Below are 26,295 nucleotides of genomic sequence, written 5' to 3' on the forward strand. Positions count from 1 at the left end.
TGCCAAATCACTAACAGAAAACCTCTTTTGCATCAGTAACTCCACAATTGGTGGGGGAAGAAAAAGCTGTTCAGAGATTTTTGAAGACATCTACAAATTCAAACATCTATTCATAGTTCCTTGAAAGTGGAGTCACAGGTAAAAACAATAATGATGGTGATGTTTGGTATGCTTGCCTTTAATCGGTCAGTACACTGAGTTTAGGAGTTGGGAGGTCACATTGCAACTGTACAGATCATTAGTTAGCCACTTTCAGAATAGCGTGCACAATTCTGGTCTCCCTCCCTGTAGGAAGGAGGTTGTGAATCTTGAAAAGGGTTCAGAAAAGATTTACAAGGATGTTGCCAGCGCTGAAGGATGTGAGCTATAGGGAGAGGCTGAATAGGCTGGGGCTGTTTTCTCCGGAATGCCGGAAGCAGAAAGGTGACCTTAAAAGAGTTTGATAAGGTCATGAAGGACCTTATAGGGTAAATAGACAAGGTTTTTTTCCCCCTGGGGTGGCAAGTCTAAAACTAGAGGGTATAACTTTAAAGTAAGAGAGGAAATATTTAACAGTTACTTAAGGGCAACTTTTTTCAGATGTTGGTGTATGTATGGAATGAGCTGCCAAAGGAAGTGGCGAAGGCTGGTACAATTATTTAAAAGGCATCTGAATAGGAAGGGTCGAGGGGGACAAGGGCCAAATACTGGCAAGCGGGACTAGATTTATTCAGGTTATCTGGTTGGCATGGACAAGTTGGTCCAAAGGGTCTGTTTCCATGCTGCATCCCTCCAAGACTGAGTACTATACACTTCCACTATGGAAACTGTGCCGGTAGTGAAGAAATTGTTGGAGATTAGTGAGAGATTATGGTAAGCAGGGATCGGTCGGCTCAAAGGTTTGATTTTGTGCCGTATGACGATGATTATTACATTTAATAGTAGACTCCAAAGCAGGAGAAACTCGTATAGAATATTAAATAATACAGGTGAAATATGCACCAACAGCACTGATAAAATTAATCATGGCCTCCACACTTACAAACCAAAGCCTACCCATAGAACAAAAATTATCCAGGAGTAATGCGACTCACTTCAATTGCAGTAAGCTGCACAACTGGTCTGATCCCATGTGGCACCATATATAGTACACCTGACCGAACTGGTGGAAGAATCGGCAAATTAGAGCCATCAGGCTGTTGGAAGAAGAAAGATGAAGTACATGAGTAAAAAGACAACTTAAAACATCATTCTGCAGTAACAAGATAGTCACCAGATCGTTTCAAATAAATTAGTAATTCTCTTGTGAAGGATAAGTTGCAGAGTCCAAGAAACTGTGGAGATGGTTTGGAGAGATTGGAAAAGGAGTAAACGGCAGACCAGGGACCAAATGCAAGTCAAGCAAGTTCAAGGCTCCAGCTATCGCAAGCATTCCCGAATTGGCCACCATATTTTCAAAAAGATAGAATGCCTTTTACTTAACTTGCAACTCAAATGGTTAATGTAGGTGGGTGGAAAGGGGAGAGTCCACAGGTTTCTGATTAGTGTAAACATTGACCCAAACAAATCTCAGACACAAGATTGCAGATACAACTATACAAATATCCCTGTGTCAGTAACATGAGCAATGCAGAGAAAGCCAAATTAAATTTAATTTCACAAGAAGAATGTCACAAGTTAAAGTAGAAAAATGTAAGAATACTCTAATATACGTTACTTTATCTTTAAGTATTAGTTCAGCAGCAAAAAGCAGCTCTCCAGATTTCTTTGTTCCATTGATTATTGGATACCAGAGGAGCTTGGGGACCATGTCCGTTTCTGGATTGAGCTTCACCATTGGAGGACAGGTACATCTGCCTAAAAATTCATCTTTCCCCTGTACAGAACGAGTTCCACGTTAAATTTGTTAACATCTTCCACTTCTCTGACAAGCAAAAACATAACGTAATCAAGCTAAACATAAATAAATAAATACATACAACTTGATCTTCATCAAATATTTCAATCACCACATTTGGTGGGTTTTTAATTAAGGTTTCAGGACTGCCATAGATATCAATGTCATTGAAGATCAGGGTCTGGTCCCAGGTGGGGTTGAGAGTGGATTTAATAACTTCAGTTGTCTTGCTTTGATGGAGAAATGAAACATGAGCATATGGATCTGAAAAATAAAGTTACATTTGTTAAACCCAAGGAAATCAAATCCCAATGTTTGATTATATACAGCAAGTAAACACCAATGCAGAAGGGGAACTTAGCAAAGTCAAGAGGGGAACAGTTTTTTTTATTAAAAACAAAAACTGAAAAATCACAGGCTGCACCTTAACTGTCTCCCAGGTTGCCAACTTTTAAATGCCGGATTGGGAAAAATCAGCCCCCATTGGTGAGAAGCCTTCAGGAAAAAGCAGCAAATAATATACAGATGGAACTTGTGATAGTAAGTGAAATTAAAATGAACAGCTATACAACTTCCTTAATATTCTGTAAACAACAAGTGTTGCATGGAATTATGAGCTCATTGCAGATTTGGGAATGCACAGCCTTCATTCTCTACACCTTCTCACTGGAAAGTTTCCAATTGCAGTCCAGAATGTGATAATTCCTCACCAGCAATGCTGCGGTCAAGAGTGCAGGACAAAGAAACAAACAAAAAGCCTAGTTCACTCCTTATTGCTATCCAGTCACTTCAATAATGAGGTGTCTTTGTGTGGAATTGGAGTGCAGTAAGGTCATGGTCATGATTGGTTGGTTTCTCATTCTCACATTAATTGCTAAAAACGTTTGCTGACAATTTAAAGATGGCATGAAGAGTGGTCACTTATGTTTGTAAGGGTGTGGTATCTCTCATAAGAGTAAGAGAGATTGAAGGATGTTCCAAAAAATGGTTTTACTGCTCCTATAATTAAAGGGGCAACCTCCTACACCCCATACTGGAATTTTAACAGGATTTCCACAGTGGCATTCAAACTTAATGCCATTGCCTCAAGTGAGTGTCCATTGATGTGACGGTCTAGCTGGTATGATCGAGGAGACTACTCGAGATAAGTCAATTCAACTGTCAACTGCAGACCTTAGTTGACTGGCTGGCTTTCCAATACTCAACTCTGGCAATTACTTAGCGGTAGAACGGAGATGAAATTTGGCTACCATTTCACTTTGACTTCTTTCACTGTCTTTCGTTACTACTTTTGGTTTCGGGATCTCTTTTGCTCTTGGAGTTTTTGTACTAGACTAATTTCCATACGTGATCAAGATGCATTTCTTTACTCAATGCTGGCCATGTATAAGCCTGTGCAGAAATTGCTCAGTTTCTTCAGGATTAAATTGGTGATTTTCACCGTCACCTTAGTCTCTCCATTCGACAGAGTATGTGGGAACGTGGAGTTGTGTGGTGTAGCATTTCCCAATCTTTCACGAATGAACTGAATATTTCACCTCATTAAGTAAGGGCCATTGTTATTGATTACCATGGCAGGAGTACCTGAACTGTCGAAGTATTTGGGTGGCACGGTGACTCAGTGGTTAGCACTGCTGCCTCACAGCACCAGAGTCCCAGGTTCGATTCTAGCCTCTGTCTGTGTGGAGTTTGCACATTCTCCCCCTGTCTGCGTGGGTTTCCTCCAGGTGCTCCAGTTTCCTCCCACAGTCCAAAGATGTGCAGGTTAGGTGAATTGGCCATGCTAAATTGCCCAGAGTGTTAGGTGCATTAGTCAGAGGGAAATGGGTCTGGGTGGGTTACTCTTCGGAGGGTCGGTGTGGACTCAGTGGGCTGAAGGGCCTGTTTCCACACTGCAGAGAATCTAATCTAATCTTTTAATTCTCAAACAGTTGACTACTATTCTAACTACTGGGGCACTATCATCAGTTCAGTTAGTGTGAAGAGAATCTCTCCCTGTTTCTTCCATGGTCTGTAATCAGTGACCCTCAGGCCTCATACAAGCACTGCACTGACTCATATGGCCCACGATTTGGTTGCTTGTTTGGTCAGTAGTCTCTAGTCTTTCTTAGGTCTTTATTTAATTCCTTGTTGACTCACTTGAATATGCTTTAGCATCTCTCCTTTTGAGGTATTTTGAACAATGACTATTCCTTGTATACATGCCATCTCAGGGCTGTCAACTCATCTCCATATGCCCAATGTGGTCCTATAGCAACTGGTCTGTCCTTCATGATCTCTGGCCACCCTTTTATCATTTTATTGCAACAGTTGAAGACTTGCATCATATTGGATAGCTTGTTTGACCTGAACTGGTCTTTTATATTCACACTGTCTGCTGGATTGTTCACTAATCAGCATGAAGAAGAGTTGGACTAGACTACTTTCCATAGATTCAACACCTTGTTTCCATTATCATCATCATCAGGAGGGCTGCTCCTGAGAGCTACTTTGCATACTGCATCTGCTTCCTTCATTTGTATGTCATATCTAGATGAATCTTCAAAACCAGAGTAACCGGTAGCAGCAGCTTGAGGGAAAAAAAAAAAAAGGCTTTTCAGTGGCTTCTGGTTGGCCCCAACTTTAGCTTTCTTATCCAAGGAGGTAGTGATGAAATGTTCAAAAGCAAAGACAACGGCCAGGCTTTCCCTCTTGATATGTGCATAAAATCTTTGTGTTAGTGCGCTGGATGAGAGTGTGACCAGCTGCATTACGATCACCTAAGTTCTGTCTCATTGAAGTCACGTCTTCATTTGTGTCTTAGTACTTCAGCACTTCGACTGCCATCAGCTCCTTGACATTAGTGTTTACTGTTTCTTGTCTGTGTTCAATACCACTGCATGCCCTTGGCTGAGAGAGATTCTGAGAGAGGTTCACCAGCCGATGACAAATTTGGTCTAGAATTTACCCAATAGTTAACTACTGCAATAACTCATTACATGGCATTTACATCTGTTGGTTGCTGCAACAGCTCCTACTGTTTGGGAATCAGGCAAAGACCTTTCCCTGTCAGTACATAACAGCACATATTTAAATTAGGAGATCTTTAAACTGTCATTCTTTTCTCTCCAATCTCAGGTTCACTTGGCGAGTCCTACTGAGCAGTCAGTAATAGCTTCTGCTGCTGTCTTCACATCCATAATCTAGCAGATCTACTATAGCTTCCACTCTATGATCAATCGCTCATGTCAGTGTTGATACTCTTCATGTGCAGTGGAAATGCCAAATGGCATTTGCAACCATCTGTATTGCCCGAGTGGCACCCAGAAAGCTGCTGCTTCCATTAAGCTTCACCGCCAAAAACTATCCTTTGCATCTAGAGTGGTGGAGACTTTTGCCTTTGCAAATGCTAAGAAAATTTCTTTAATAAATTGGCATGGGGTAGTGAGATCTCTTCAGGGCTTGATTTAGGTTCTTTGAGTCAATGTATACTCAGCTTTCCTTGTCATTTTACAGCAACCATCCTTCTAATCCATTCCTGTATTAATCACTTTCTTGATTACCCCGCTTCTTTTCTAATTAACTTTCAGAATGGCTAGGGGCAGTTTGAACTTTCTTCCATAGATGCAGGAATCGATTGTGCATTCTCATCTATTTTGAGATCATGTTCTTCCAGAAGACATCCTAATCCTGCAATCACACCTTGGTACCCATCTTGGATGTGTTCCACAGCAACGGTTTAGTGTCTTGTGATACCTTGCAAATTCCTTCTTGGAAATTAAAGTTACCAGACCAAGCTTTCAACTTGCTCCAGATGTACTTCATGGAATTTGCTTCCTGTCTATGATTTGGAACCCCAGATCCTCATTCATGACATTGTAATTGACTTTCAGAAAAATCTGTCCTCAGCAAAATACATTGCCACTAAATAGTCTTAACTATCCTTCCAAGGGATTCATTGTTGGAACACTATGTTGAACTACTTGCACAGTTTTGTAAAAGTCATGATATTACATGACACACTAGTGTCTAGCTGACTGCTGCTCTCCTTTTACAGTCCTCATTCTCAGTTACAAATCCATATCTCACTCCTCTATTTGACTTGATTAGTGGTAGTTCAGTATGGTGTACACAATAATTGGTCAACTTAAAACCCCTATCGCTCCAGTGGTTATGTGCACCCGTTTGTGTTGAAGTGTGTAAAATGATTCACTTTTTGCAGTGAGAACAATGATTTCCTCCACTCTGGACACACCCAGTTTGCATGATGTCTTCCTGTATGCCTGTCTTACCCTTGCTTGTTTGGCTGTGTGTGCATGGAGCATATGCACAAAGACATGTGTTTGGCACGAACATACCCTAGCTGGCAATTCACAGCCTCAACAACTTCTGCACAGGTCATTTGCTCTCCTGAATTTAAGTTGGCCTTCTCTCGATTGGTTTGTGTTTGCATCACTTATTCTTAATACATTCCTGTGTTTAGTTAGCTCATCCTTTATTTGCACAATTAAAGTTGAGGGGATGCGGGGGGGGGGGGGGGGGGGCAAAAACAGCAGCAAGTTGGCTCAGTGGTTAGCATTGCTGCCTCTCAACACCAGAGACCCAGGTTTGAGTCCAGCCTCTGGCGACTGTCTGCATGGAGTTTGCATATTCCCCAGTATCTGCACAGGTTTCCTCTGGCTGCTCCGGTTTCCTCCCTTAATCCAAAGATGTGCAGGTCAGGTGAATTGGCCATGCAAAATTGTCCGTAGTGCTCAGGGATGTGTAGGTTAAGTGCATTAGTCAGGGGTAAAATGCAGAGTCATAGGGGAATGGGTCTGGGTGGGGTACTCTTCAGAGGGTCGGTTTGGACTTATTGTCCAAACTTATTCAGAAGGGCCTGTTTCTACACTGTAGGGATTCTATGATAATACCTCAGCAACGCAGAGTCAACTTTCCATTCATTCAGGAACCCTTTGCTCTTGTAGTCAATGGTTAGAATCACTTGAGATTTTGAATTTCTGCATTTGACCCAGGCAGCAGAGTGGCAAGCACAGCTGCTGCCTCACAGGCTCAGCTTCAGCCCTCAGCGAGTGTCTGCATGGATTTTTTTTAAACAGGTCCTCCTGTTTCCTCCTACAGTCCAAGATGGGTTGGTTAAGCGATTGGCCATATTAAATTGCCTGTATGCAGGAATGTGCAAGCTAGGTGGATTAGACATGGGAAATGTAGTGTTGCAGGGAGAGGACAGGGGGAGGGGGGGTGGGATGCTCTTCAGAGCATAGGTGTGGACTAGATGGGCCGAATGGCCCATCTGATTCTTGTAGCAATTATAAGTGATTCGACGAAGTGCAACATAAAAGGCTTCAGTAACATGCAAAACCTAGCAGCATCTCAAACAAAACAAAAAAGAACTTCACACAGGAGTCATCAAATCAAAAAACTTTGAAAAAACCCTAAACCGAAAGGGTAAAGAAATGCTTAAACATTTTCCAGAGTTCTGGTTGAGTTACATTTTTTCGACGTTCACTTTATTTTATTACTGCATTCACCTTTTCTGGCAAAAATTAAAGTGCTGAGACTTAAATAAATTTTTCAACAAATTTATTGGGTTAAAAGAAAAAAAACAACTATTAAACTGACAGCTCTGAATAGAATGGCCACAAAAACATAGGTAACACTGGAGGTTACAGTATCATTAATAAACCTCAGTGAATGAAGTTTGGTGAGCACATACCTGAAAAACTATCTTTGTCCATGGCAATTATAGCTCTTGCTTGATAAATGTAGCAACGGAGGTGATAGATTGAAGGGCCTGGAAGAGAAAACAAACATTAGCAAAAAGAAACTGGGGACACATCCAGTTATACTCCCAAAACATGTGCATGAAGTGTTATCCTAATGTAAAAAGTTCAATGTACATCCAATTTGGGAAGTAACAAAAAGCCTCTCCAAGGAAAACCAATTTGGGTTAATCCGATCTCAACTAAATGCCCAACTCCTGACTCAGGCTACATCCACTGGAAAGATAATTTAATGATGTATTATAAAGTTGCACTCCCCTTTTAGACCAAAATAAATAGATTACATCAGCATTTCTCAGCCATCATTAATTGCCTTGGAGAGGATGGTGAGCTGCCTCTTTAGACTGCTGCAGTCCATGCAGTGTAGGGGACACACACAGCATTGTTAGCAAAGGATTTCCACTGTTTTGATCCAGCTACAGCAAAAAGGAGGGATGACATGGTTCCAAGTCAGGATGGTCTGGGGCTTGGAAGAGAAAGCCAAGTGTTCCCAGCAGAGTTGTTATCCTGGTGCATACTCTAGTTACAAAGGCATACTTTCAGAAATACATCATCAGTTTTGGGAAATGACAACTCAGACAGGAATTCAGTTATAAATCAACGGTCCATCCAAACATACCAAGATGACATTTCTCCATCAACACATTTATACAAACTGAAGAGCAAACGTGGGAAGTCCAATGCTAAAATATACTCTTATCATTATCAGGGTAAATACAGCAGCATTAAAAGATTAGTACATGTTGGGCCAAGCAGTAAAGAGAGATTTCTGTGCAATGCTATCGTAACTTTGACTGGGGGTGGGGGGTGGGCAGGAGGAGGAGAAAGAAAAGGGAAAAAAGGTGAAAGATAGATATTCAGATATCTACACAAAACATCAGTTATGATGTATAATTACAAAGACAGATCAGTTTGGATTCCTTTACACCCATAACAGGGGAAGATACGGTCTATGACATTACAGTCAAACATCAAGAAATAAAGTTTTACTTACGGTCAAACACACAGGAGATCATTGGAGCACTTGCTCCGAAGATAGAGTCTGCAGTTGGTGATTTGTCGCCATCTTCACCTGAACTTGGAGCCTTAAACAGAAAGCATGAAATTTGTCCTGAGTCACTTTCATCCCTATCTGCATAGTTTCACACCATTGCCACAGCACAGAAAAGAAACAGGTTTTAATTTTCAGTTGCTACATTCAGCATTATGCCACTATGGTGAAACAGATATAAGTGGGGCTAGTATACACAATGGGACATCACTGGTGTTTCTTCACATCAGGGCTGATGTCAGTGAATAGGAATCAGTGAGCAGGAGCAAAGTCAAAATAATTAAGGTATGCCTTTTATAGATTTTAAAAATTTCTTTCATTAAATTTTTATTTACAAATAGGAATGGAACAGAGTATTAGAACTTACAGAATTAAAAAAAAAACATGCTTTCTGATGACAGAGGTCCTACGAAACCCAACCACAGCACTGACATTTATTGCGTTGGGAAACTAATTATCTTCAGGTTGTCATATTTAGGTTTACACTTTTGGAAATACATCATCAAGAGGTACTGTTGGACTGATGTGTGTGCATTTGTGACAACGCAAAGACAAATATCCACCCACAAATCTTGAATTACACAAACACCACCTAGAGATGAACGGTATAGAAAGTAGATAAAAACAAAGACTGCAGACGCTGGAAACCAGAGTCTAGATTAGAGTGGTGCTGGAAAAGCACAGCAGGTCAGGCAGCAGCAGAGGAGCAGGACAACTGATGTTTTGGGCAAAAGCCCTTCATCAGGAATGAAGGTATAGAAAGTGTAATGGCTGTGATGCAACATAATCATTTTTGTTGTACAGATCAAACCCTGTGCTTCCTTTAACAATCTGATTTTGTGGTATTTGGAATACAGTATCACATTCAATACAATAACCAAAATTTAAAAAGTCGTTTATTAAAAATTACACTAACAGAACATACAAAAGGTCAACTTTTGCAATAAGATACTTAGTGATATCCCATAATTTAATTAATTAAATATATACACAAGTTTTAGAGACAGAAGATATTACCACATTTTTAAACAGAGAAATCCTAGTTTACTCACAAGGGCACCTTCGAGTTTGAAGACTGCAGCAGCTCCAAGTCGGCCAGATGGAGCCATTTTCCTTCTCCATCTTCTGCGTCGGTAAGTATCTGATTTCCGCTGCTTTAAGTGAAAGTTCCAACCAATCAGAGAAGCATATTCCCATCCTTCTGAATCCTGGCCAGGTGCGTGGCTCTGAAGGCCACAAGAATTTAAAACAAAAGCAGAAAGTGACATTTCACGTTAATAATATTCACAGTGCCTATAATCTCATTGGCATTTTAAAACCCGAATTAACATGGTTTCTGTATTTGACACTCCTTACACAAACAACAAAAATACATCCACTCAACTACATGAATAGACAGGTTTGAGGTTGCTTTCTCCGTGACCTCCTCCAATTATAAATCAGATTTTAAAAGGATAAATATTACAATGGATGGCATACATAAAACTTAAGGATGACTCCCATACCACTTCAACATGATAAATAAATAGCTTTAACATTGCTCGACATGTGCTGTCGGACATACCTTTGAGGGTTGTACTGATTGATCATCTTTTTTACGCCTTCTCACCCAACGCCTGCGCCTATGGGTGTGGTACATTTTCTCTGTGGAGACCCAAGATTTGGGTTTGTCATCTGGGGGTATAGTTATCCCATACTCCCAGCCTGCAACATAAAGGAAAAGGATTAAAAACAAAGGACAAAAAAAAGTTGATAAAAAAATTAAGCTTTTAAAATTCACCAAACGATTGAAGAATTATCAAGTTGCAAATGGAGGAATAACACTCTATTTCAGAGTGTTCACCCCGGGTTTGACGTACTAAGTGACAAACTCTACAGATTGTTATATATACCTGCAGAGCTGTGGGATTTACAAAAAGTGTGATGAACAGATTTAACCTTATTACAGAGCTGGCAATAAAACCAAGTTTATTGATTTGTTTCAGCATTTTTAGACCAGGACAAAGCCTGTGATTTATGTTACCAACTGGTGAAAGCTCTACTTTTTTCTTCAAATTCCACTGTTGCAAAGTAGACACATCTGCAAATTATCTTGTTTTTATAGAATCCCTACAGTATGGGAATAGATCATTCGGCCCATCAAGTCCCACCCAGACCCAGCACCCAACTTTATCCCCATAACCCTACATTTCCCACCTGGACATCCCTGGATGCTATAGGCAATTTAGTTTGGCTAATCTACCTCACCTGTGGGAGGAAACTGGAGCACCCAGAGGAAACCCATACAGACATGGAGAGAACCTACAAACTCTGCACTAGAAGTCACCCAAAATTGGAATTAAACCTAGGTCCCTGGTGCTGTGAAGCAACAGTGCTAACCAATGAGCCACTGCCCCTTTTAAAAAGATAAAGGTGAACAGAGTTGAGTGGAGCACTATAGGATTATTGTGGCTCAATTCAACAGGGCTTGGTTAGTGCCAGAGCACTGCTAGTAGCTTCCGATGTGCCCAGCGATGACAACTTTCAGAGAGCAGCCCAGATTTTGCTCTGGTTGACAAGTAGTACTTTGTGACAGACTAGAGATGCTGTTATTGCTCTCCTTAGAGGGGCAAAGATTTCAGAGTGGTATTATTGATGCCAACAATGGTGAACAGGTGAAACTTGCTAACTCGGAGTTGAAATGAATTGCAGAGATGCAAATAAAGGGAAGTTTGACAAGCATCTGAGGGAGAGGGAACAGGAGTTTACAACGTTGGACGTAGATGAGGAAATTTGAGGGGAAGGGAGAATGAAACTTAAATGATGGCAGTGACTGGTTGGGCTAAATGAGCTGTTTCTATGTTGGATCTCCTATGTATTTGGAATTAAGGTGTTTTGACTGTTTAACTATTGTTAGCAGGGCCAGTCGCCACAAAGTAAATCTCCAAGAATAAGCAGCAAGCTGGAGGACATTTCCCGCCCCCCAGAAGCAGTAAGTTATGATCAGGAATGCACTGCCTGGAAAAAAAAAAGGATGGAAAAGCGGAAAACTATATGATATGGGTGAAGAGCAGGGTAACCAAATGACTATTCTAAAAGCTAGCACAGACGCAATGGAGTGAATGCAGTTGCTCTAATGTATTATTGTACAAAGTGAATGACACAAAGGACAAAGCTGCTAACATGGTGTGTCAAGCTGCCAGACTTCCGACATTCCTGGTAAGAATTCATTACAGTTCATTCTATTTAATTATATTTACAACTTAGTCAAAAACAAGGTTTAGAATCAAAATATTGTTAAGTAACAATTTATAACAAATCTCAGGAGGTGTTGCAGTACATGAAAAGCAATCTTCAACAGCACCTTAGATTCGGTGTTAATTTCCTTGTCCTGTCTGTCTTATGACAAATTATTAGGAATAGATATAAATCAGCATAAAGGTGGGTACCATTTGGCCCACGCAGTTTAGACAAACAATTCAGTTCATTCCACTCTTACCCATATTCGCACAATCTTTCATCCCCGCCCCCCACCCCAAGTAATTATCTAAGTCTCTTCAAACACTACCTATTGTATTTAGTACCCTGGTAGACAGTGCATTCCAAATCCTGTTGTTTCATGATAAATGCTGGCTGTGGATCTTTCACCAATTACTTCAAGTCTGTTCTCTCCAGTTGCCATCCCATCAACAATTATTAATGCTTCCCTTATTTTAAAAGCTTTCACAATTTTAAACAGCTCTTTCAAATCTCCAAGCTCTCTCCGTTCCAAGGAGAACTACTCCAGATTATCTACAGAATTGCAAATTCCACACCCCTGACAATTCTGGTAAATCGCTTGCATATCGTTCTCAAAACTTTCACATCCTGCATAAAATGGGGACTCAATTCGGTATTACCCAAACAGAGGCCAATTTAGTGCTCAATTAAAGCTGCACGTATCTTTCTGGCCTTTGTACTCTATGTCTCTACTTTCTAATATGACCACAATCCCAAGTGTTCAAGTAACTGCTTTGTCAACTTGTCCTGCAATCTTCAAAGATTTGTACATAAGCAGCCCATGTCTCTCCCTTCCTGCACTAATATTGTACTGTTTGGCGTACACCATCTTTCCTCATGTTTCTGCATCGAATTTTATTTGCTGTCAATCCACTCTACCAGAGTGTCTACATCCTTTATTACAGTTCAATACTTTGGGTCATCTGCAAATTTATTAAATGTAACCTGCATCCCCATCCCAAGGGCAAGCAAAATGATCAAAATCAAAAACTGCTTGCTTCTTCAACTGGATGGCAATGGGAGATAAACATTTAAAGCAATAATTGATATTATTTGAAAATCCTGGAATAATTAACCAACATTATCCCCTCCATAGACTCCTCCACTGTACAAAACATTTCATCTAATAATGGATTGGTATCAAATCACCTTGTTCATCCACAGCACGATTGACATCATATTCCCACTCTTCCAACCAATTCCAGCCTGGTGGACACTCAATCTCTTCTTTTGATGAACTCTTTTCACCATTCTATGAGAGAAGCAAATAACAATGACTTTTTAATGGAACTTTTCACTTAATTGGCTTAGATACTGTTAGCTTGTGTAACTATGCAGTTTTTACACTGATGTCAAGCTAGTGGTGCGCCTCTGTGTGCGCGACTACTTGAAAACATGAATTACAGAAACCAAAATAGCTTGGATAGCCAGATGCATAGCAATTGCAGCAGGCTCTAGTTTTCCAGAGCTTAGTTAAAAAATTGTCAACTTGGGAATTTAATATTTCAGTTTGCAATTGACCAAATGGCACTCAGAAACAGAGTGGGCCAGGAGCCTCCACATCTGTCATTAATATTGTGACAATATTATTTCAATGCAAGTATTCTAGTACAGCCATAACATTGACTGCATTGCTGGGACACAAAGGGTGGGGCAATACCTGCAACTTGGAAATCTGGAATATGTAGGTTTTGCTGAAAACAATTCAATTGTTATGTTGTTAAACAACCAGAAAAGGTGTCTAAAAAAAGGTCTCAGAATCATGTCTAAAAAACCATTAGTGCTATACCAGAGCCATTAAGAGTGAGTAATAGGCATGGTTTATGCAATGTGGGAGCTTACACTAACTAGACTGGCAAGATTTCCAACATCACTAAAAAGATTGGATTTTGAATGTTACATTGCAATCAAAATAAATGCATACCTGCTCAGCTCAGAGCACTCATTTTCGTGTCCGACTCCATGACACGAGTATAAAACTCAAGGCTGACATCTGGGCAATACTGATGGAGTACTGCACTGTCAAAGGTGCAATCTTTCAGACAAAATATAAATCTACATCCCATCTGCTTATTCTGATATACAAGGGGATTTTTCCATACAATGTAGGTGAAAAACAGGAGTGTTCTCTCACACCAATATTGATTTAACAATCAAAATGACAGGAAGAGATCATCTGGACATGATCCCACTGCTGTTGCAGTTTGCAAACTGGCTTTTGTGTTTCCTAAGCTGCTACAGTGAGTCACTTCAAAAAGTACTTTGCAGCCAATATGTAGTTTAAGATAAAGAAATTCAATAACACCTCTAGCTTTCCGCTTTCTCTCAATTACATGATCTATTCCACATAGAAGTGAAGAGTAACAAATGAGAATATTTTGAAACTGTAATACACACCACATCAGTGTAAGGTTCCTCTGCAACTTTCCACTCAGCTCCAGGATAGCGAGAGTTATTCTCATAAACTTCATCAATAAACTCCGTGTGGCCAGCATCAGCTTCTGTTAGCAAACTATTAACATAAATAGAAATGAACCAAGTTACGATGATATATGGCACGTTCTATGTTGTTTGCCAAATGCAAGCCTTCTGCATAATCTTCTCATCCCAGAGGCAGTGGGCTTGGAAACAGGAAACAAACTGAAAGGAAGAGGGATGGTGACCAGGGGAACACCAGACACTGGCTGCCTCCCTGTCTCTGCCTTAAGCAACCTCTGGGCAGAAAGGCCCAAGCTTTGACCATCTTTGCTCCCAATTCATGACCAGATAAAGGCATCATCTGGTTCGAGTCACAGTTAGAGTAGCTCCAGGCATAACAGGGAAGAGTCAGCCTCGCTGACTGGTTAGCCAGTTTGGGCAGTAAGTTCCAAGTGGGCTGGGTAGGTGTGGGTGTCAGATGGTGTATTTGAGCTGTGACTTGTGCACACAAAAACTCAAAAAGGGAGCCGAATCTAGGCAGGGGATAGCTGCTGAGACCCAACCCCCTAAATCTCCAATTTCCAACCCCGCATGCCTCCCCAAATAACTGGTCTTTCCTGTCAGCAATCCTACATCCCTTTGGCCTGACAAGGTCCACATCGACCCTCCGAAGAGTATCCCACCCAGACCCCATTCCCCATTACTCAACACTTACCCCCTGACTAATGCACCTAAGCTACACATCCCTGAATACTATGGGCAATTTAGCATGACCAATTCACCTAATCCGCACATTTTTGGATTGTGGGAGGAAACCAGAGCACCCAGGGAGAACATGCAAACTCCACACAGACAGTTACCCGAGGCTGGAATCAAATCAGGTCCCTGGAGCTGTGAGGCAGCAGTACTAACCACTGAGCCACCAGAGTCCAAATCAAATGAGTGACTGTCGTGCCCAGCCAGTGGCAATGGCAGCTAAAAAAGGACATCATTCCTGTTCAAGGAGTACATTCACTCAGGTCGAGGGAATAGGAAAATGGTTTGTAAAGTCTATTAAGAGCAAGTGCTATATCAAGGCAAAGGCGTGAGTGTTGACAGATTTCCAAAGGATTGAACCTTGCTGGAATTGTTTCAAATTTTAATCAAAATTAATGCTGATTAAATAAGGAGTCAACAGGATTTGAAGGGGTGCGTGGGGAAGATACTGGAGGAGACAGCAGAAACTGAACTAAGAGGCCTGAATTTTCCACTCAACAGTGAAGAGTACATCAGCCTGAGGGCAGATCAGAGTGGAATTTTCCACAATTCTACACAGCTGTGGAAGGGAGTCAAACAATAACTAAAGAAAAACTTGGCCAGACCATCCAAAACAGTGAGCTAGATCAGTTATTTTGTTCTGAATTCTTTTGGAATTGAAACTTTCCATTTTTATTCTATGGAAGAATATATTTATCTCAGTTTTAACTATGGAACAAAATAATAGGATGGGGCAGGGAGGTCGGGTGTTGGTAGTTGGTGGAGGTGAGTCACTGCACTTCGAGCAGAGGCCTAACATATCATAATTCATTTCAAAATGAGCGAAAGACTAAAAAATATAATGTTTCTTCCAAACTGACAGGGTAAAATGTTCATTAAATAAGATACAGATTCTAACATTCCTGCTCCACAGACGCTCAGTGGTTAGCGCTACTGCCTCAGTGTCAGGGACCTAGATTCAATTCCAGTCTCAAACGACTGTCTGTATGGTGGTTGCCTATTCTCCCAGTGTCTGCATGGGTTTCCTCCAGGTGCTCCAGTCTCCCCTCTCAGTCCAAAGATGTCTAGGTTAGGTGGATTAGCCACTGGAAATACAGGGATTTGGGTGTGGGGAGTTTGGGTGGGACACTATGGAAAATTGGTGTGGACATATTGGGCTGAATGGCCTGTTTCCACATCGTAGGAATTCTATCACCCTGCCCTAAACTAACTCAGAATTGCCAGTCACCCTATTCCTCATCCACCTCCACTGGTTCTGACTTCTTATTGCCATTCATTCTCATTGAAAATCAATCATTCTCCAATCTTTCCACGATCTCACTTCACTAATCACTTTCGGAACATCCACTTTTTTTTAAGCTGTTGAAAAATTACAGAGGAGTGAGGGAGTTCCAAACTCACTTTGAAAGGTTCTTCAGAATCTTCCATTCTGTGCTCAGTCACCTCACCCATATCAGGTCTATTTCCCAGACACTACTTCAGCTTGGCCTGTGCTAAACATACTGAGCAAGTCTTGAGATATCACTACCTTTCATTGCACTGCATTTTGTGGAGTTTGCTGCCACCACCTGGCAGAAATCTGGCATAAGCAAAGTCTTGTATTGTTCTCGTCACTGTTCTAAAAGTTCACTATTAAAGTAAGGTGTTAAAATGAACGCCTTCTACTGAACTAAAACGTTAGTGCAAACTCAAAGACTATTTCCCAACAACTGGGAGAAGTAATATGGGGGAGAAATATAACAAACATTTGGTTTAAAAGTTTGGTGGGGGAGGGGAGATTTAACAAATCTGCTCTCATTCAGGGTTTGCAGCTGAACTTTTTTTTGCTGCGCGGAGCGGGTGGGATGCAACTGAAAGAAAAGTGGAAAAGGAATTTGCAGTGCAAGATTAGGCACAATTAAACATGAGAATTCCCAGCTCTTATACACTGCCCAGAATGACCAATGACACAGGTGCACAGAAGAATAAAACTAACTGCTTTTCTTCAGTAAGTTGTTTTTCTAGATTAGGTCACATGAATGAAGCACTAAGTGGTACCGAAACGGATAAAATATTAAAATATTTCTGACCTTTTTTCAGGATCAACAAACCAGTTGTCTTCCCATTCCCAACCTCTTGGGGGCATGAAGCTTTCTTTCTTCAGCTTTATTTTCCCTGTTACATCTGAAAACTTGTGGCGACCGACAAGCCCACTGGTACCCCATTTGCCCAGCAGTTGTGCCTGGTTTTCATACTATGTGCAAAGAAAGATTAACAAGCATAAAACGTTAGAGGATTAAACATCTACTCCTAATGAGAGATAATGGTCAAAATGTTAAAAGTAGAGTGGACATTAAGTAGTCAGCAATTATTTCTCCATTCAGGGGAAGGTATGAATTAAGTCACTGAGAATAAACTCATTTTTTGAAACAAGGTGCATCTTGCACCACAATTATAGACTCCAATTTGTCTTGTACACTTAAAATGTAACTAGTGGCCAATTTACTTTGGGAAAGCATGCGCTAAAAGGAGATACCTAACTGCTCCAGGACTCAGCCAATGGATTCCCAACTTTAAGCAACACCACAGCTTTAGCTCAATACATTGGCTGGATTTCTTCCCATTGCTATGAAGGAAATGATACGAGTACTACCAATGACAGAGGGTCAAAAACAGTACTGTGGGCCTGTACATGAGGAACAAACCTGTTAGCACTGACAGCGTATCTGAACACAGCACTTTAGCACAGCCCAGTTAACACTGCTGGATAAACTAACGTATTGCAAGAGTATAGAATCCCATGGATCATCAATGCACAAGTTCTCCTTCACCAGCTCCCCCCACCCCAATGAATCAGCACTTTGCTAATCATGGGAAGGGACTATATTAAAATGGCAGGGATTTTAGATACTCAGCACAGACCAAAGTTCAGGAGTCCTGCCCATTGATAAAAGTCACATGCCACATTTAGGTATTTTTATTCTGCTTCTTTATTAACACCTTTGATGCAAAGATTAAAAATAAACAGCTTTTGCTTACCAATTCAGAAAATACACTGAAAGTTCCTTCAGAAAAACTGTTGAATTTGCTCTCAACAGCAGAGAGGCCAAGCCAAAACCGGACACGTAGCTGAATTGGAATTTTGGTTCTTTTGCCTTCCACATACTAGAGGATCAAAAGGGTTTAGACAATGATTCCATTGAATAGTTTCAGGCACTCAATCAATTTACTATACTGTGACCTTGAAAGTCTAAGATATCATTTCAATTTTCAAACTTCCTCTCCACAGCCAAGGCTGCGATCTGCACAAGTGAGGTTTGCTCTTCCCTTTCAGCCTGGAAAGTGATGGACTACTGTTACTGTCAAAATCTTCATCTTAAAATAGGAACCAGCATTTGAGAAAAGGTGAGGAGAGTTAGTTAAGTAAAAAGGAACAGAATTTGGTCAGTTTTTTCTACTAACATGATTTTTGCTGGACAAAGTGAGTGAGTATTTGGCAAAGACAGGATTGACTGGTTGGTGATATCTCCCACAATCAAATAACCTACAGATCTTCCTTAATTAATAAGCAGGCACTTGGTTCAGAAGCTGTCTGACACGTGGGATAGGCTTTAATATACATTATATTCAGGAAGACAAAAAAAAAGTATGTGGAACTGGGCCTAGGATATATAAAAAAAACAATCACATCTGCAATTTCCATCAAGTGCTCCCAAATTTCTAACTTCAGAAAGAGACTGGTGGAATCACTGGAGGAAAAAAAAAGGGTAGACGACTGAAGTAAACGCATGGTTAACAATGATCAGAACCAGGGATCACTTCAGAAGTTTCAATTCTTTACTTTCAGGAGACAAATTAAAAAGGAGAATATTGAGGGATCTTTGCAAATACTATACTGCAATCTTAACAACAATGCTGTGGCTTTAGGACGAGTACTATATGACATAGTACTGCAATGGAACAGATGCCAAATCAATAATTGTGTCTTTATCAACTGCAAGCGAAACAAATATGCAACATAACACAAAAGACTAATCATTGAAATTTATCTGGAATATACTTTTGAAGTCAAATTGACAGTGTCAGACAACTGCAGAGGAGAAGTTTAAAGATTTGTACAAAATGGTACAACAGCATGCAGAAGAACAGCCAAGGAGGTAGAAAGTAAAACAGCTTCTCATGCAGCAACAGAATACAAAGTCAGGGAAGTTGTTATGTGCCTATGACCTAAATATGGATTATATTTAAAGGGCAAATCTCAGGAACACATACCATTACATGGAGTTCATTTCTATTCTGAAGGATGGACACTGGACTCTAAACATCAATTCCGCTTTCTTCCCATACATACTTCCATGCCCACTGAACTTCAACTGTTTCTACTTGACATTCTGAAAAACTTGGTTTTTCAAAGCAAAAATAATTTGTGCATTCTATAATACTATGAAGGAAAGAGCTCTCATTAAATGAAAAGTGCCAAACTAACTCTACCTTCAAGAATATGGTTCGTGTTTTTCCACAGTATTCACCACAGGCTTCTTCACTAGTGGTTGAGTAAAGCACTTCATGAGCTGGGATTCTTGCATATGCAACTCGTTTCTCGTCACAGATCATCCAAACGATCACATCTGGCATGCTATTCTGTGGCTGATAGGACAAACCAAAAAAAAAAGAGAGATGGACCGTTTAAACAGGTTTAGATTAAATGGACCACACAAAAATGTTCATCTGGCAAATTCCGGCTTCCCGTTGTTGGTTAGTAGGCGAATATACTTCACAGGCCCTGATACAGTAATAAACTAAGTTCAAATCATGGCCAAGTAAGCAGTCAGCCAAGAAAATGATCAGAGGTTCCACAATTGATCTGAGTTACTTACGTTATCCAAGTATGTCCATGTCAAAACTTAAGGGAATACAACATAGCTGTGAAACATTGAGAAATCACACTCAACTCACATGAAGGAGTAGCTATTTGTGAAGATGGTAGGGAATTAAATGGAAAATAAATGAAAATGATATTGTATGTATAATTATTTATTTTCTTTTTGGCTTCAATCTTGTACATAAGTTTATTTTGCAAACAGCACTTTATCTAGTCACTGTTTCTAATTTCCTTCAGATGTACCTCTCCAGCATCTGGAGAATAATTACACCACAAGAACAGTGAAGGAGCTTCAACCCAGAGGCAGGATTGACCTTTGGGGTAAAACAGAAGATGACAACTTAAAAATTAATTCTTTTATGTGTTGCTCCATTTCTTCATGGCAAATTACCATTATATTCTAAGTGCATTCGATAATAATCAAAGCACAAAAACAGCATAAAAACGACTGAAATGTGTAGAACAGTTAGTTCACGAAGGGGCCAAAATCTATGTTAATCAACATTCTATTACAAGATTCATAAACCTAAAGATGATGGGTTTTGAATCTCCTGCATCATCAAGGTACTTTTGCGAATCCTCTTACAAGGATGCCTTCCTTGAAGAAGCTCTCTGCCTCTCTCTACAAAGATCTCAGTGAGTCCCTCTCTCACTGCACACCCCAGGTCATCTCCTCTGCACAGAAGCTCTTCAGCCATATTCTGAAGCAGCCACCTATCACATTTCCAACTCCCCTCCTCCAAGTCCCTCCTCCCTACCTTTTATCTTCTCCTGCTGAACACTCTCTGCTCATTCCTGAAGAAGGGCCTGTGCCCGAAACGTCGAATCTCCTGTTCCCTGGATGCTGCCTGACCTGCTGTGCTGTTCCAGCAATAAAGTTTCAACTTTTTCTGGTGACTCAAGTATACTGGAGCTTTATTTTAGTCTTTTTTCAAGCACTGATTCATCATGCTGCTCATTCCAGCAACCAGAACCAAATATACAGCATTTTCTCCAGCTACAGATTATAAAACTCCAACTTTAATTGCGTGACCATTGGTTGCTTAGCCACAATTTTCCTCTTGAATTTGCCTCCTCCCATGCAGGCTCTAATTCTGATCTTACTGAATCAGCTGTCCTAACATCGCTGTACGCAGCTCAGTATCAGATTTTGTTTGATGCCTATAAAGCAAGTTAGAATGTCTAACTAAGTTCAAAAGATGATATGTAAATAAGTTTAGTAAAATACTGTCAGACTACTCGTGGCATAGTGGTAATGTTCCTACCGCAGGACTACAAGACCCAAGATTAAGTCCCACCTTGTCCTGAGCGGAGTACTGACTCTCTGAACAGGTTGATAAGTAAATATCTAAAATACAACTTTTTAGTTTTCAACAAGTACAAATATTGTCCAAAGCATCCAAGGTTTCGGCCAAAGTGACCGGACTACAAGGATTATACTCGCATCAATATAAAAGATGAATGAAAACACAGTCTGACCACTTACCTCTTCAGCCAATGATTTCAGTCTCTCTAGCCAGACTTCAATATCATCGATTGATTCCTTTGGATCCTCTGCTTCCATTCGCATATGTTTGGCTGAGTCAAGTATAAATTCCAAAGTGCTTTGACGGAGGTTTAGGATTTTTAGATCAAGCTGAGTTACATTGTGTTTGCCTTCTAACTTGGGTAGACGTTGGCTGAAACCAGAAGACAGATGCAAATAGAGAACATACAACAGAAGCAGCATTAACCTTAAGGGAAGATGGGGTCAATGAGCAAGCCTGCGAGACAGGATAATGATTTCGGGATTAGAGTTCTAATTCTGGTGAAATTTGAATTCAGTTAATAAAAGAAAAAAATATTTGATATTGAAAGTCAGTTTCAAGCACTACTCAGCGTGCAACTATTGCAGTCAGTGTGAAAATCCAAGTGTTCACTAACATCTGCCACCCTTAGCCAGGTCTGGCCCACGTTACTCCATTCCCACATTAATGTGGGCAATTCCCAACTGCCCTCTGAAATGGTTAGCAAGTGACTCAGTTCAAAGGCAGTTAATGATGGGCAACAAATACAGGCCTTGCCAGCGATGCCAACATGCCAAAAGAATCAAAAACAGGGTTGCGAAAAAGCAACTGCAGTTGAAAAGCAATTAAATTGCTATCAATCTTACTTCTTGCATTTCACTTCTCACTAGCTACAAAATGCAAAAATTGTGTTTTCGTGTTAACTACTTATCCCTCCAATGAACAATTTGACCAATAAGTTTGAAACAAGACACTGCATTGTAGAAAAATTTTGTTATTTAGTGCAGGATTGAATTTGTCCAATTTTTAGAAAATTCTCCACGAGTAGAAGGGTCAAATTCAGAAGATGTCCAAGCTGATCAGATATTTTCAAAGACATTGTCCAAAGCTGAAAGTAATCCAATTGTTAAGACCATTGTCTGGACTGTAATCATTACAACATTTGGGTGTTACATGTTAAAGTGGCATAGATTGGGCAAATGTCAATTTTTACCCAAAGGTTTCCCTGTTGTGCAACCAGTCACAAAGATGGAATCTCATCTAAATACTTCAGGGTTTCCTTTCAAAATATAATACACTAAAGATAAACCAAATGTGTACCAGCTATTATTTTTCTTAATTCTTGGGTGGTGGATAACACTAGCAATTTACACTGATTGCATTGTTACCCTCCCTTGTCATACTTCAGAACAACACATTCACAAATGGGTTTCATTAAGAAATAACTGCTTGAAGTAGACCAAAAGTAGCTGAAGTGTTAATGTTTTATTTCACATCAAGAATCCAGCAACTTTAAAAACGGGATTGTTTTCTGCAGGCAGTTTCATGATGTGCTAGAGATGTCTGAACCCAAACCATGGGGTTGAGTGTCCAGGAACATAGCAACAGCGTCACATCCAATTGTAATGTCAGCAAAGCAATGATGGCATAGCCACCTGACACATGCAGGATGCCTAAAAAGGTTCATGTCATCAAATGACACTAACTTTCAATTGGGAGGCTGCAATGAGAAATACCAAGTACAGGAGGAGAGATTTTGGGCAAGGTTCTTTTTACCTGCAGTCCTCAATGATTTGTTCAATAACTTTCAGCCACAGCTCAGCCAAGCGTTCTTCATCAACTTTAGCTTGAACAGCAGTCTTCAGCACTGTTAAGTTCTTTTCCTAAAAAAAAATTTTAAAATCGAATTTATAAATCTCCAATAAAATATCAGCTTTAAACATTTTATGTTGGTCAACTGTCTCCTTAAAAAAATAATTTTTCTTTAGTATTAGTCCTCTTATTTCTATGGCCACGATAACTAGTCTCTTTAAATTACAGGCAGCTCCACATTGGATTATTTTTCAAACTGTATGTAAAATTTCCACGTGAGGTTACTTTAAATGTAAGTGAGGCTTCATGCTTCATTGCAATATGCGCCGTGCTGTCACCACAGAAGTCAGGGACTACGGTTCTCCTACACTGCCCTATGCAGAGCTAAGGCCAACATGAATTATTTAATCAATTTATTCCAAACATCGTTTAAAGAAAAAACCCTGCTTTCCTTGAAGAGGCAGCCTAGCTGCTGACACACTTGATTTGCAGCAGTAAGGGAACAGCTGTGTTTACATTTGTAGTAGGTTGACTTTGTGGGTATAGTCAGTGACAAATTAGCTATGAATGGAATTTTTACATATGGTAATCTGCACACTTAAGTCCTGCCCTTTATTCAATGAAAATAGTTAACAGTCAACTGAGGTGTTGCTGGAATAGATGGCTTGCTCAGGCAAAGTGACTTGAAAGTGATTTTGATGGATGGTGCATCCAGTCAAAAAATTGACAGGATTAGTCCAGAGCTGGCACACGACTGGTGGACAGCAGTGTCAAGTTTACATATAGAACAAAAACAAAGTGAAAATGAAGATCACAACCACTGTCAGTGGTTGGAAACGTCATTGAAATCACAAGGATGCAGCACGGATCTTCAATCAGTGAGGGAATCAAGGGTCATGGGGGAGACAAGGCAGGAAAGTCAATTTGAGAATTCAGATCTGCTGTGATCTTATCAAATACTGGAGCACACTTGAGGGGCTGAATGGCCTACTGCTGTTCCTGTCTGTTGCTATTTTGAGTGCGCAACTTTTCGTAAAAAATAAATAGCAAAGCCACTTATGTGCGCGAGGAGACAACGTTAGCCAGTAGAGAAACTCACCAGGAACGTCTTGCAATTTATTTCACACAAATCTAAGTGCAGCTTCAAAATGCACAGGGAGAAACTTAACTGAAAGTAAGAAATGTTTACCATTCTGCTGACAATTTTTATGATGATGTTCACGGCATCCAACCGGTGACTAATATCTTCCCAATAGGAGGTCAGTGTCACCACAGGCTTTGTGTTGGCCCAAGGTAGAAAATAATAATAGTTACCTGATAGAAATAAAAATCACAATTTAGATTGAATGAAAGTCTCGAACGACAGCCCATCAACATTTGATCTATTTATTTTCTAAACTGTTTTTTTTTACATTTTCAAAATAGAATTCGAAAAAACAGCAAGTTCAGTTTGTGCTGCCACGAGTTCTTGGCTGTAATTCCATTCACTGGCTTAGATTTTCATATCCTCACTTAAATTGTGTGCTACTATTTCTAAATATAATTTAGACATAAAATTATCTAAGCATGTAAAAGAATAGCTCAAGTTGGACATTACAGAAAATCCAGTTAAACCACGACTTTTCTCATTGCACCCTCAAGCAGCTCCAAATGCAGAACTGGCATATTTTGGGGTTGGGGTTTCACAAGTTAACAGACTCTTGGGTCTCCCTTCATGGACTAAAAGGCCTTGGTTGGTGACCTCTGCCCATTGTGCCTTGATGGCAGCTACCCCAAGCTTTAGTACATTCCTCAGCCCATAGTACTGGACCTTGGAACGAACCAGTCTGCAACACGAGGCCAAGGCAAAGCCTTTACACTGGAAAGCCAAAGGTTCGGACAGACCATACCTCATCCACAGAGGTGATGACCCTTCAGGCTCAGTTGATGTTGGTCTCTATAACCATCCCAGAACAGAGATTGTACCATGGAGCTGTTAGTCAATGAAACTTGACAAAACCATTGCAGCTCCTCCAGACCTCCTTTATAAAAGCACATTGCTGATGGAGATAAAAGTGTCTTCAACACTACAGTCATCAAGGGCAGCATCTGGTGGTACAGCAGGTCTGGGCACACAACTGATCCCCATTGGATCGTTCACTTACCACCACCAGCCATGTCTCTGTTTGTTGAAAAGTCCGACAATGACGCATTTCATCCAACGTCGACAGCCTGCTCAGGGAACAATCCAATGAGACTGACCTTCTCCTTTGCTCACAGGGCCTCCAGGATATCAAGTGCTGACCACTGTCTGGAGGACTTGCGGTCCAAGGGGTTTTCCTCAGCTTTTCCATTCGGGACAGGAACGGTACACTCCTACTTAATGTTCTCTAGTGATATGAGCCAACCCATTCTTTGCAATACCAGGGATATGCAACATGTAGTGACACTTGGTGTTTGCAAACCAAGCTTCTGTACACAGACTGATGCAACCACACACAGCCATTCGGAAGAGAGTGATAGTAGGTACACTTTGCCCCCTCTTTATTCAGAGGTTTATAGATAGTGTGCTAGCTATTAAGATCATCTTGGAGCTCCAGACAAAACAGATGATGTTCGGGTGCCTGCTGTGATGTGGGCTTGAGGAACGTGACAGATCTTTACCACTGGCAGCACCTCACACATGATTAGGTTTAAATCCAGAGGGGGAGTGGGGTCCCCCGCCACATGCCCAATTTCTGCCTAAGCTTGGCGATATGCTCCTCTCAAGTGCATGCCCCAGCCCTTTCAAATCACATGCCCAGCAGTTTCAGGTAATCTGACCTGCTGACAAAGGGCATAAAAGGTCAGTCAACCCAATTCCCAAAGACTAAACCAAGATACCTCACCACCATCGGAAGCTGTCAGAGTTCACTAGTCTCAACTGGATTACAATAATGACACTCACCATCAAACACTGCACGACTGTACTGAGTAGTCGAAGCTAAAGGCCTACACGTTTTGTCAAATTTGTTGCCATAATTTCCAATGCTAACTTCGAACTGGATGGCATCTCCAACATCTCGAAGCATAGTTCCAGCATAAAAGACAGCAGAAAGACTGTATTTACGGCGGCGTTGGTATTTCTGTAATGTGAATAGGATCATTTACATTTGACTTCACACCAGGTCAAGTCAAAGACTACCAAGTCCCACAGATAATGCAAATCTTTTGCAAATTGATTCCAACATAAGAGA

General features: G+C 40.6%; 1 protein-coding gene across 1 annotated transcript in view; it reads right to left on the bottom strand.

The window, feature by feature from the left end:
* Positions 1 to 26,295, bottom strand: part of LOC122561091 (myoferlin) — a 227,388-nt gene that overhangs the window by 118,779 nt on the left and 82,314 nt on the right. The window contains exons 20-35 of the mRNA XM_087999003.1: positions 26,007 to 26,184; positions 24,270 to 24,394; positions 23,045 to 23,151; positions 21,469 to 21,661; positions 19,592 to 19,747; positions 18,140 to 18,265; positions 17,191 to 17,354; positions 14,345 to 14,459; positions 13,097 to 13,199; positions 10,254 to 10,393; positions 9,742 to 9,915; positions 8,633 to 8,723; positions 7,572 to 7,649; positions 1,959 to 2,140; positions 1,697 to 1,855; positions 1,074 to 1,175 (exon numbers count right to left, since the gene is read on the bottom strand). Of these exons, the coding sequence (XP_087855129.1) occupies positions 1,074 to 1,175; positions 1,697 to 1,855; positions 1,959 to 2,140; positions 7,572 to 7,649; positions 8,633 to 8,723; positions 9,742 to 9,915; positions 10,254 to 10,393; positions 13,097 to 13,199; positions 14,345 to 14,459; positions 17,191 to 17,354; positions 18,140 to 18,265; positions 19,592 to 19,747; positions 21,469 to 21,661; positions 23,045 to 23,151; positions 24,270 to 24,394; positions 26,007 to 26,184 (2,193 nt within the window). The remainder of the gene's footprint in view (positions 1 to 1,073; positions 1,176 to 1,696; positions 1,856 to 1,958; positions 2,141 to 7,571; positions 7,650 to 8,632; positions 8,724 to 9,741; positions 9,916 to 10,253; positions 10,394 to 13,096; positions 13,200 to 14,344; positions 14,460 to 17,190; positions 17,355 to 18,139; positions 18,266 to 19,591; positions 19,748 to 21,468; positions 21,662 to 23,044; positions 23,152 to 24,269; positions 24,395 to 26,006; positions 26,185 to 26,295) is intronic.

Source organism: Chiloscyllium plagiosum, unplaced genomic scaffold, assembly GCF_037043375.1.
Source record: "Chiloscyllium plagiosum isolate Xiang-an unplaced genomic scaffold, Cpla_swu_hap1 HiC_scaffold_22, whole genome shotgun sequence".
NCBI lineage: Eukaryota > Metazoa > Chordata > Chondrichthyes > Orectolobiformes > Hemiscylliidae > Chiloscyllium > Chiloscyllium plagiosum.